Raw genomic sequence first — 13613 nt, 5'->3', positions numbered from 1 at the left:
ATAATTTCTGTATAAATAGTTTTCATCTAGTCATCTTTTTCTTTTTTCTAGGCCGAGGCTGAAAACCGGGGCTTCGACCATTAAACGGAGTTATATCTAAGCATGCATTCCTTTCACGTCTACAATACCTACCTATATAGGTACGCTTGTTTATGTGATCTGTAAATATTTCCTTCGACGTCTTATGTCAATGTTAGATCTAGCGTTGTTTTGGGAATTCATTGTTTATATTATTTTATTAAATAACACACACAGCATAGTCTCGGCGGACATCGAAGCGCTAATATACCTAGTAGGTAGGTATCTAAATAAAAATTGTCTTAGCCATAATGTCACCCCGTTGATATCTTTTTGCAGTACGAGCGAAAATGTGACGTCTAATATCTGCCTTATTTATTTTTTGCTGACATCATTGTGTCCTACGATACTCACTTGTTAATAAAATACCTATATCTACATCTCCTTTGTCATGTTTGTTAAAGCGTTTAGGCTGCATGAGGTAAGAAACAAACTTTGTAACCTACAAACGCTTAACCTTCTTCTTGGATTTGCCGTTCTTAAACTAGCTAGCTATTCGTACAGTTAAGAATACATCAAGCTTGGCACTTTATACTTTAAACCGTACTTATCGCCAGTGGCTTAAAGTTCAATTTATTTTTTTATTATTCAAAGACCTTCGTGACATAAGCCTCTCTATACAGATAATTATTTAGTAGGGAGAGTATTGAAGTAAGTTATAATTACCTTAACTTCTAAATTTTTAATAATGCATTTAAATTTTTACAACTTAAATGAATTTTTACAACAGAAAAGGAGACTAGTATGCCACTATGTCTCCTTTTCTGTTCAGTTCTCCTCTGTTTCAAAAGTTGTCTGGAAGAGATCGCTTTCAGCGGTAAGGCCGCCTTTGCCCACATTAATTCTAAGTGGTCTATGTACTATTTTTTTTTTGTGTGATCAATAAATTGTATTATCTATCTATCTACTTTAACTACGGATGTACGAAAGTTGGGCAAATGCAACGACAGAGGTACGGATAAATACTGTATTTTAAATCTTAAATAATTCTTAATGTACTAATCAAGACCTGTATGACACGTGGATGTTAATGGATAGCAATGTTTATAATTAGGTTAGGTTAACAAGTCTTTCTCTACCATATTTATATAGCATCTTGGCTTCGCTCGATAAAAGAAAAGCCAAAACGCTGTCTCATCCGCACACTTGTCTCAACTAGTTACACATACCTAGTAGCCATATTAAATCTAAAAGAATCGTCTCATTCAATCGTCTCGTCACAGTCCAACTGTATTTGAGTTTACGTCTTCATTCACGTGACGTGAATGAAGACGTAAATTACTACTTACTATTACTAATTACTACGTAATTATTATACAGTAGTATCTAAAATTTGGTGACTCTTTTTTCAATTTAATTATTAAGTGCCAGGATTAACGGGCTGTTGACCCTAATGAAAATATTTTCTCGGATCTAAAATCGCATAAGCATATGAATCAGCCGGTCAGCTGTGTGTGTACAGAGCCCGAGACGTTTGTTTGCTTGAACAAACAAATATACGATTTTATCCGAAAAAATAGTTTCATTTCCAATATGTAGGATTTGCGAAAACCTAAAAACGCAATAAACATAATTATAGCTATATATAATTCGCTTCTAAATAAATATATATAACTCGCTTTCCAAGTCACATGATTTCCATATCGATCCTGAGTTAAACAGTTACAAAAGAAGGTTGGGTGATATTATAAATACATAAACCACGTTGCAATTAATTTTATTGTAAGTACTTAGTAAATTCTTTGAAGTTTGTATTTAAATTTTCAAATCAATAATTGTATATCGATATTATAGGTTCAAACTATAATATTTTTGTTAATATTTTATTGTATATTGTTGCCCTTGCATGTTATGATGTTCCTCAAGTGTAGAAGCACTTAATTTTAAGCTATTACGTTCGATAATTAATGTGTAGTGTTTTTTCCATCCTTAGTGTAAGTGATAGGTACTGGGTTACCCTAACTGTTGTGTAGGCAAAGAGTTAATAAGTATTGTAGGTATCTAACTTTGATACATCTGCCGCCCGCTATCTAAAATGCGGCAGATATTTACAGAGCCAAAAGAAATATACCTGTCAGTGGCGAAGCGTGAATATTTTCAAAAGAGAAGTCGGTTCTATAACAGTCTAAATTTAATTAACATTATAATATTGTATAGACTTACCCACTAATGGCTTCATTGCAAAATAACCAACGAAGATGTTGAAATTTAAGACAACCAAAAAAATAATTCGTTCCTAAAACAAGCACGCGTAAACAATTATTCACCTGTTAATATTATTTTTAATAAAAATACACAAGATGTCGCACTTCCACCGAGACGAGGTAAATTGCCTTTCTCGCTTGCATCTGTGCACTGTTATAATAAATTACTTAACTCCCTTATAATCTAGGTGAATCTTTCACTGAGGCCAAAGCATAAACGATACGGAACATGTTCGTTTTTTTCGTAGGACTGAAAAAGACAGTTGCTCTGTATACAGTATAATTTAAAATACTCTGAGTTTCGAGACAAAAAATGTAAACAAACAACTGTCACTATCAAAGTGATGGCATTTAAAAACACCGTAAACACTTTTTTTCAGGTTCTTTTATTAACTGGTTCTACTCTTGATATTGCAAGTAATAATTATTATGGAAAAAATACCGTTGTGAGTTAATCAACTTGAAAAACTTTTAGAACTATTTTATGACACAATTATATATTTTTTTCAGTCTATTATAATGTATAATAATAATAATGCACATACTCAACATAGCCCTGCACTAGGGAAACCCTGTGGACACACACATAGACAACCACAAATTACACCCAAACTCACGAGAGAAATAAAACTAGGCCGTACAAATATTTCTCCCGGCCCGGGAGTCGAACCTGGGATCTCTGCGTGGCAGTCAGGCATGGCAACCGTTCGGCCACAGAGGCAGTTAAACACTATATACCTATAGTGTACTACGTAATTATATTGGGAAGCTTAATCGTTATTTTTGATTCTATACTTACCTATTTGTAATAATAAAACACCCAGTTACGTCATGTAATAATAAGGCATCAAAAACCATATAAACAAAAAGGGCAGCTAAAAGTTTGTGTATCCCCGAAATATTGCTATTAGGACAGAAAATCTTAGCACAAAAATAAATTTTCATAATTTCTGTCATTAGATATTTTGAACAAAATGTTTTCATAATACATATTATGTCGTGTGCACGCAAATACACATTTATTTTTAAATAAATATATTCATTTATTTCAATTAACGACCCATAGTATAGGCACATTACATATTAAATTAATCCAATTTATAAAATTCAATTAAAAGCACAAGCTTCAATTTTCAGCAAAAATAAAAAATCAGGCATTTTTAGACAGACGTTTTCACATTGGCACGAGTCTTCATATTTTTTTTTTCTAATGACATCACCTTTGTTTACAGTTTTGATCTCGAATTCCATCGCAGAGAGTATGGCGAGGGAACTCGACGATATGTTATTATACCGTCGTTGCTTGCCTACTCGGACAAAACAGTCAAGCGTTTTGTATGATAGAACAAGGCATGCGTAGGTCTCAAATAATCAGATACTTGGTTTGTTCAAAGTTAATTAAAATTGTTGGTATACTTTAGTAAATTATAATTATGCTGCGATTAACCAACTTATCTTCTTAACTGATATCTGCCTATATCCTAAAACTTCGTAAGAAGTTGGTATTCAGATTTAAGCGCAGGCCACACCGGAGACGAAGCTAAGCTAGCTTAGCTCACTTTATTTGCGTGCAAAGCTAAACTAAGAAAATACGTAGTAAGTAGTGACGTGCTGAAAAGGTTGTAGGGAGAGTAGTAGTAACCTCCGCAGCCTCCGCAACCTCCATACATCCTGCTTAGTAAATTTAAAGTTCAAAATTCGAAAGGTTAAAGAAATAGCGGTAATAAATCTAGTTTTAAACATATTTATTGCCTTTTTGTTAATATTTGTGATCTTTAAAATGTTTATTACACAAGAGATTTTTGGTAACTGGTAAATGGTTCAAAAAATTAACGAGAAGACGTCTTCGCTGCCGCGATCGGGCAGGGAGTGCCGATGGGACGAAACAAAATCAGAATGGCGAGGCAAATGAATTATTAAGGAACGATTCAAAATTTAAAAACGAATGGCCAGGAATCGGAGAAAAAGGTGGAATGACGATGTTAGGAAGTCAGATCGTCACAGTGCTACACTATAGATACTTGTGGGGGTGAAGGGCGGCAGAAGGGCGACATATTTTACATAGCTTAACAGGATCGTTGGGTTAGTTAGTTCGGTTAGCTTAGTTCGCGGTGTGAACCGAAGTATGAATAGATGCCCCGGCTACGTGAGCTAGTTAGCTTAGCTTCGTTCGCAGTGTGGCCTACGCTTTAAATTTGAAAATATATGTTTACTTCCAAGGATGTAGTAGGTACCAACCCACAGAAATATAAATTATTTATTTAGATTTCTGTGTACCTATGGTTCAAACAAATGAGTTGACCACGTTACTATAGAGCCCGCATATCTATCAGAGATATATACATTCTGATTCAGATTTAAATTGAAGTAACATTTGTATTCAAGTGTCGCTTTTTGCGAATTCACTCGGCATGCGGTGAACTTACATACCTAATCAATTGCTTAGAATTATATAATATAGAAGTCGATATAATGAACATTTTTATGATAAACTTATTTTTATTCTTCAGCGAGGACATCGCCAACCTACAAGAGTCAGTCTACTTATAAACTTCTGCTTAAAAATAAGACTTGTAAACTCCTCCATATAGGCCAAAGACGTTATTCTATCTAGATATTAAGAAATATTACTTTCGGGGCCTCTGGTAACTAAATGACTTAGAAAAGATTCTAGCCTAGAAAATTACGCCAACTCAAAAATAACCTTTATTTCATAGGTAACCAAATTACATTTGAAATCGTTATGTACATTAAACTTTACTACCTACTCATTCGTAAGACCCCCTGAGAAGAATGAGAAAACCTATAGGTGGGGTTTGCTATTTGTACATAAACATTTGTAGTGTATACCTACACTGCAAATGTTACTTAAAAATACCTACTTTATCATTTACAATATTTATTTCAAATATGATAGATCATAGCAACGAGAGCTAAACGGGTTACTACCGTGGATTTTTGTCATCTAATAGGATCTACAGAGAAGCTGTAGGTATATCTATTACATTTAGTAAAAAGTTTTTGTTTCACTATATAGTTTTAAGCCGCGTAAACGGCAAATTTGAATATCAATCAGAATTTTATTATAGAAGCGTACTTTCCTATGTACATCGCCTTTAAAATGAATTTGTGAAGACGACTGACAAGTACTGCCAGTTTACTTTATTCCTTTTATTAATTTTATATTTATCAATATTTTTCGTAAAAAATATTATTAATTTTAATTACAATTATTAACGCGACATCTCTAGTCAGCTACTGGTAGCTGTAATGATATCTGGCCGAGTGAAAAAATAGATTTCTCACAGATGGCGCTACGGCAAAAAAGTCGTTAAAAAACAAAACAAAGATCTGCAACAAGCACATAGAAAAATTCGGAAGGTCCGCTAGTTTGTTCCGTGGCTTAGTTAGCGTAACGTCTGACACGGTTTGTTGGAAGACGTTGATTCGAATCCAGCCGGATCGAAGGAACTTTTTCTAAGTATATTTATATTATCTTTGTATCTTGTATATTTGTATGATTACAAAAAATATTATTATTAAATAGTATATTAAATAGTATAATTATAAAAAAACGTTATTCTTAGCATAAAAAAATTTTCACAAATGTACTGTGATGCTAGTTTATGAATGTTAACTTCTCTCTCAACTCTCTCGCCGCTTATTAAGTAATTTAACTTCAACTTACGTAGATACTATCCAAGAAGAAATAAAAACCTGTGGTACTGTGTTTAGGTATAAATTGTTAGAAATTCCTATCTAACATAGCGCTGTGATTAACAATGGGCAGAACTTCATCAACTCATTGTCAAAAAGAGAGCCGTGACATTCGATCTATCAACAGTTCGATACCGTACACAAAACATTGCCGCAGCTAAAAGCCCATCGCGCTGAAAAGAATGACAGCCAGCAGCAATGGGACAATCGCGCGTTCAATGATAGTAATGGATCCGGAAGGCGGCAATGTTTGGACAGCGGCACAATGCCCCGGATGGGAACCGCCACTCATCCATTATTCACGCAATAAAGAACCTTTGAGGTGTTTAAGGTGTCTCCCGCCGCGCGCCCCGCGACCCTCTAATGACGTAAATCGAGTCGCACTCTTTTGTTTTGTTTCCGATAAGCGTTCGCAATCCGCTCCTTATTAAGTTACCTCCTTTAATCATTGGCGCGAGTCGCGGTGAAATCGAGATTGCGCTCTAACGATGCAATCAATAGGCACCTTGTCACCGCCGCCGGCCGCGTCGACTCCTGTAATCAATACTCCTTTGATTCAGCCAAATAAAAAGTGAGTAATGGAATCCGGAAGGCCGCAGTCGTCTTTAAGAGGAAACTTCAAATGATTCTCTCAGACGAGTAATTTGAAAGAGATTAAATAAAATACTCTCCTTTGTAAAACGTTAAGTAAGATGAGAAGTTACAACAAACGAACTTACTTATAGAACAGTGACAAATTAATTTACAAGGAATAAGTTGATCGAACTTCGCGCACTAACTAACTTTCCGAGGTTAACACTCCTTTCACCGCGTATTCTGATAAATTATAAATAATAATTAGGCAATGGGAGAAGCGTAATATCCGAAATTAAAAATTACAATAAATTATTAAGTTCATTCTTCCAAATTTCATCTCTTGAAGGAATATAAAAAAGATAACTCAAAATACTAAGTATCAATGGTAACAGATAATTAGGGAATTTCTGGAGTATAAATACCAGAGTAACGATGTTGTATGAGTAAAATAAATACGCACGTGTGTTAACATCTCAATAGAATTAAAATATTTCTTTCCTATTTGTATGTTTATCAGTCTTCTACATTACAAAATCCTATGTAATATCGATACCTTACTTTCTCAAACTCGTATCTTATAAAGAGTGATTATTCAGGAGATGGCAAAACTTTCTATTTATTTAAATTTCTTATCAAGGATAATCATTTGGATGCATTACTTTAAGAATAGGTAAAGTGTGTGTAAATATGCTACTCATTCGTCCTAGCTGAAAGAAAAAAATTGTATATACAATGCAAAATTTGTATAAACAATCCATTTTTTACATTTGAGTAATTTTGTTTTTACGACTTTGAGACAGTAAGGCGAGAATATTTAAAAGTGTGAATAACTATAGCTATAGGTAGATACGTCACATTTTTTAATTATCTAGTTTATTAGAACTATATACATAACTGTGTATAGCTGTTGCATGTTGTGGCAACCTTTAATTGAATAAACAAATTAGCACTACTCCATTTGAATTGTATAAGTAAACAAAATTTTGATGTAGGTATATCTCAATGTATGACTGGCACTCTGTGGGAACTACCTACAACATCCAGACCCGATTTAAAAACGCTCGTTGCCTAATTTGGAGGTCTCGCCCCCTGGTCAAGCGACCTTTATGTTAACCACTGGGCCACTGAGGGATTTATGAGTCTATTACTATTTCGAAAACATCCTGTAAAGCAAACTTAATAACACGCTGGGCTTTATTTTCACATGTAAAATATAATAAAATGTAGAGTTCTTACGTTTTCGAGATTGTTCCACATTAGAAATTGCCGACTGTCAGCCGTAACCATAGAACCTGCAAAGGGCCCGAAATGCTGGTTAGTTTGAAAAAAAAAACAAATATACGCGATTTAAACCCAAAAAACTAGTTTAATGTTGCTCTGCGTTAATTCACTGTAGTACTATTTAGCAAAGTTGACGCATTACCACCTTAATTTCTTTTGCGTGCAGACAATAGCGGCCAATAGTGGCTACCCGCAGCTAGTAGGTATATGCGTGCCCATGAAATAATAAAGACACATGTGGTTATGCGTCAAGTTTTTTTAACACATGAAAGTCGTTAAAATAATACTTACCTACGAACCACATGAAACACATTACGTATATGTGAACTTCTATAACTCTCCTATTTACGCATAAAAATGTTAGTAACTAATTTCGTTCGTAGTACAAGGTCAAGAGCATGTCAAACTTGACACTTAAGATTTAAATCCAACTCTGTGCCGCTTACGATAAGAACGGTCTAAAGTACAAAGTGTCAAGCTTGGCGTGCTCTTGACTGTACCTATCTGTTAAACCACTCTCCCAAAAATTGACAATTTACAGATGTGTCCTTATTGTACCAGAGATGCGTACCAAATTTTTGCCAACCAATGGCATTTAAGAGTTATACTTTTATCTAAATATTTTATCCGAATCTCGTTATTGATGTTTTTATCTGAACTATGTAGGGGAGACCGGGGCTGGTAGATTCCGGGGTAAGTTGTTCTCACAGCAATAACTTTGCAAGGAAAATGTATAGCGTCTTGCCGGCAGCCATTTCAGTAACTCCGGCGACGACATGTGGGATGTACGTGGAACTGTCAAAATGTCACGTAAGTAAATTTTTTCTTGTTTAAGTTTTTTGGTCTGTCTTTGTTTATTATGGGCCGATTCATACGTAACTTTTCTAAATTGTAGTGACATTAGTTAGGAATCTTATTATTTGAGTATTTTTTTGATTGATTCTATTACTTTGCCGGTATGTCAGTCTTCGTATAAAAACGTAATTTGGAGCTATAAGTTCCTCTCTCGAGGGGCTAGTTGTTCCTAGGAACAACTTCCCCAATTAAGTATGATTGACCTGCAATCATACCTAAAATATTTATGACCATTTTTTTCTTTGTTTTAAGGATGCCAAACTACAAACGGGCTCATGTCAAATATTTAGACAAGATGATAGAGTCACTTATGTGTGTCCCAACTGTGATTCAGATGAAGAAATGACCGATTCATAATATTACTGATGAATAAGAATGTAGTTTTGTGTTTATTTTTTTTAAAGGTAGTTGTGCATAATATAAACATTACATAGGTACAATTATAAAAAAGGTGGTTTTATTTAAGAAAATCTTGGTTTTCGTGTCATAATCTAGGCAGAACAATTTGCCTCAAAGGCGGAACAACGCGCCCCAAAGCGGGGCTGAATGTTCCGCTCCGAAATTTGTCAAAAATTTGCCTCTATGAAAAAGACTATTGAGATATTAGTAGAAGTGACTATACTATTACAAAAAGCGATAAACATTTGTTCAACATTACCACATGTTGAAAATCAAATCCTCCATTTTCAGTATAAATCTGCAAGTTATTTGAAAATTGGAACGTTCAGCCCCGCTCTCCCCTAATACATGTTAGAGTTAGGTCTGGACGTATTCCGGTCAGGGCACTGACTCGGCCCGGTCTAACATGAGTTAGTTCATACAAAAGTATACTATGACTGTGTTTCGGCCGGCGGTGCACAACTGGAGCAGGCCACGGTGTAACCTGAATCAGCCTTAAGTCTCTTGCCATTATAAAATACTGAGCATTTGTCTCTTTCTTTCTTACCTTCGCTCCCATAAAAACATCAACATGCTTCGTCTCATTTCAATTACGTGAATTTATTTATTAGGTACCTACATTAATTAGCAGGCACGGATGGGAATCACGAAAGGAGCTTCCCCACACAACGTGCCATTCCTTTCCTGTGCGTATGACGCGGGTCTTCGACGTAATTGCGAATGCCGCTAGGGCGAATACGGTTGTGAGAAGCTACAACTATATTTTTTTATTTATTTATTTATTTCATGCCACATGACCCATATAATATATACCTTAAAGACTAACATACATACAATGTAATAAAACATTATTTCTAACTACTCTACACGAATTGCACTTGCCGGGGACGTGTGGCGCAATCTGGTGTCGGGTAACCGGCCGCGGAACCGGCGATATAAGACACCCTTCAGCCGAAATTCTTTCTTCATGAAGGTCGACAGATGTTCGGTCGGTACTCTCAGCACAAACGAATTTAAATTCACGTTGTGGCGGGACTCCAACCGCTCAGGGTGTATTTGACTTTAGGTATGTCTGATATACTCCACTATCTCCTTAGACTTCGTGGAGTAATGTGTCCGCGATAGGTACAGCAGCATCGTCGTTGTGGCCGGACGTAGCTGGAAGTTCGGTCCTGTCGGTGCTGTGCCCACACTGGTTGTGGCTGGTGGGCTTCATCTTCTTCTTCTCCACTTTTGTGAAGCCCTACTCGTCATATACCACTATAATGCGCGACAGCTTATATTTACAAATGGTCAGTTGCGCGAAAGCACACCCCGGACACTCCATACAATAGTCGAAAGTTATTTACCTACTACTACTACATACAGCAAGGCGCTATCTGCACACGCGCAAATGTGTGCGTGAAGTGACATGGTTACCCATCACTTTCTCGTACAATTTACGTTGCGTGGTCAGGGCGGCAACATAGCGAAAATTCTTAAGCGTATCTGTTATCTTTAATTCTATTTAAAAAATCCCAATAATTACACATGTTCATTAGGTATTTATGTCGATAGCTATAATATTATCTTTTTCATTTATTCACTAACTAGAATAATATTGAAGATTTATTTAACAAATATATTAACAGCATTTTAAGATTGTATTTTGGCTAGGTTTTAAATAAGGTAACCAAGGTATTTGAATATATAGTGTAGTATATAGTTAGGTAGTGAATATACCTAATTATATACCTAGTAATAATTAGGTATATTCACTACGTAATATTTATCGGCAATACAAATTGAAAATTCGAGAACATTTACCTACTAACTCACGAAGTTATGGCGTCTCATTATATTGATTTAATAAATCTGTAATAAACATTACTCTGCACTTAATAAACGAAGAAAACATTATCTGAATGAGCCTCATACATAAGTTTTTGTCATCTTCGTTTCATCTTTAGGAAAACGAAAGAAACTCCTCTCTTTATCCCGTTTAGATGATATTAGACAGCCGTACACAGCAGAATTTACGACCATTATAAATAGTAAAGTACAATGATATTATATATTAACGTACAAGTTTCGTGACGAATAAATGAAAACTATATTCAAATATGAAAGCCGTTTTGATGCGAAAACGGCTCGGCGACAGCCTTGTCGTCGTTCAGTCAACGTTCGGGGCGTGGTGCGGTATCTAAATCTAGGGACGGGCAGAGAGTGTCCATTCTCTTACTTTTTTGTTCTCTGGCGAAAATATAAAAGCGCGATGCTTCATTTGCGTGAATGATGATATCACGAAGACCGATTTGCTAAAGCTGGAATGTGCAAACGGTTAATCCTACAATGGTTCATTTACTTCACGCAAGTTTTAGTTGAGATTTCAATAGTCTGGAATCCTTTTCCCTTCATTTACATAGGAAGAGAAATTGATAATTTCATTACTCGATGTAAAAAATATACTAAGTTATAATTATGACACACACCACCTCCATTGAGTTTAGGCAATTTACAAATTTGGAATAAAATTGTTTTTCAAAGATAAGAAGTATACCAAATATTTGACATATTATTAAATTCATAAAAAAACGACTGCTAAGCGCTAACCACATACACACATGAACCATATACCCAATACTGTCGTAAGTCAAAATTGTGGAATCGAGAAAACACAATTTGAAATTTAAAAAAAGCACTGAATGGATCTTACTGAGACTAATGTGATTATTTTTATTTATATATAATACTTAATTCTCCATTCATAAACGAGAATATATATTGGTATTTTGTTTTGGCGTATTAAAGGATTTTTGGTTTCGTGTGCAATCATGCTGCAAAAAAGTTCAAATATGAACGCATCTAAAACAAAACAAACGTCAATGTCAATTTTCCAACACAACATAACCTCAATGTTTCGTTGGTAAGCTGGACACGAAAATGTTTAAAAGTGTATTATGTAAATTAAGCCAGCCTCCGCTGGTGTACGGGTTTCACACCACGGCGTGCCTCAACGAGGTGCGACTTCTGACACGGCTGCGCGTCGTCGACAACTCAGAGATCGGCAAAAGGGCCATGGCTGAGGGAAAGCCACCTAAAGTTATTTGTGTTTACAACAAGCAACGTAAGATACCTATTATGCATTCTAATTGTTCTAATTGCACTTTGCGTGTACAGCTATACTTTTCGTTTCTATTCATGTACTAATGATCTGCTGCATAAATTACGAATATGAAAGCTAAGGGCTCGTGCTGCGTGCCGGCGATATGTTACGAATGCGGTCGCTTCGACTTCTAACGACGTAATACAGTACAGCATGCGGGCGACTAACAACGTAACACTACCGGCGACCGACCGACAGCTTACTGAATTTTCGAATAATTCATAGCCTAATATCATAATCAAATCATAGCATAATATTCATCCAATTAATATTCTGCGTCGATTACGAACCGCATCATTTAACCTACCTAGGTCCATTATTACGAGTTTAGTTACTTATGTAATAATCTTATAATAATAGGAACATTCATTGATCATCTAGTAGAAGTCGCTGCAAGTCTCACGACCAATGGCTGTCGGTCACACTGCACTAAGCCATTTAGTTCTACATGTTTAAACAAGTAGCAGTGAGATGGTGGTACCGCAGTCGCAAAAAATCGCTGGCACGCTGCACGAGCCCTAATAAGCACGAGTAAAAAACGGTCATGCGAATATTAATTAATATTAATAAAATTAATAATAAAGATGTTAAATGTTCCAGGTGTAGGCTATATCGGCGATCGCGTTATGGTGGCCATCAAGGGACAAAAGAAAAAGGGCATACTGGTTGGCTTGAAGCAAACACAGAACCCTAAAGTGCCGAAGTTCGACAGCAACAATATTGTACTAATCGACGACAATGGCACCCCACTGGGTACACGCATCCACGTGCCTATTCCAACCATCTTGCGCACCATCCTGAAAGAGCGCACACATGCTAAGGGTGCAGATTACACCAAGCTATTATCCATAGCATCCCGATTTGTCTAGCTTCTAGTTTAGCTGTATTTTTGTAAATTTAAGTAGGTAGAATAAAATTGTAATAAATGTGTAAATACCTCACACTTATTTATGTATTGCAATTTTGTAATAAAACATATTTAGCTCTTCGATTCCAATTTATACTATTTAAAAAAAGACTGCTGCTATGAAATGTCATCATGGATATCCATGAATAATACTTTTTTCCATAATTTGGGTGTATTATGCACAGTGTAGTTTGTGGAGGAATGTAATAAAATAAGTCAATAATGAATTTGAAAATTTAAAACTTATATTCAGTTCCACTTAGATTACGTAGGACACGCTACCTACCAATGAGATGGGTAGACGTGGAGATGACACGACATCCACGTTTACAGTATGATAAACATTAACCTAATGTTACCCACCAACCGCAGTACTTCACTTGGTCGCACCAACCCGGCGTTGCATCACTGGTACATGGAATATTGAAAAATAATTTGTATCATGGTTAAG

The 13613-nt window shown here is 35.6% G+C and overlaps 1 protein-coding gene across 1 annotated transcript; it reads left to right on the top strand.

Annotated features, from left to right (window-relative positions):
* Positions 1-12024: 12024 nt before the first annotated feature.
* On the top strand, positions 12025-13271 carry LOC113239641 (39S ribosomal protein L14, mitochondrial). Its single transcript, XM_026476704.1, has 2 exons — positions 12025-12216; positions 12856-13271. The coding sequence occupies exons 1-2, from the start codon at positions 12033-12035 to the stop codon at positions 13122-13124; spliced, it is 453 nt and encodes a 150-aa protein (XP_026332489.1). The 5' UTR covers positions 12025-12032; the 3' UTR covers positions 13125-13271.
* Positions 13272-13613: the final 342 nt, after the last annotated feature.

This window comes from Hyposmocoma kahamanoa, unplaced genomic scaffold (genome assembly GCF_003589595.1).
Source record: "Hyposmocoma kahamanoa isolate Upper Pololo Valley unplaced genomic scaffold, ASM358959v1 114, whole genome shotgun sequence".
Lineage (NCBI taxonomy): Eukaryota > Metazoa > Arthropoda > Insecta > Lepidoptera > Cosmopterigidae > Hyposmocoma > Hyposmocoma kahamanoa.
The sequence above is the reverse complement of the archived record's forward strand: the minus strand, read 5'-3'. Positions and strand labels throughout refer to the sequence as shown.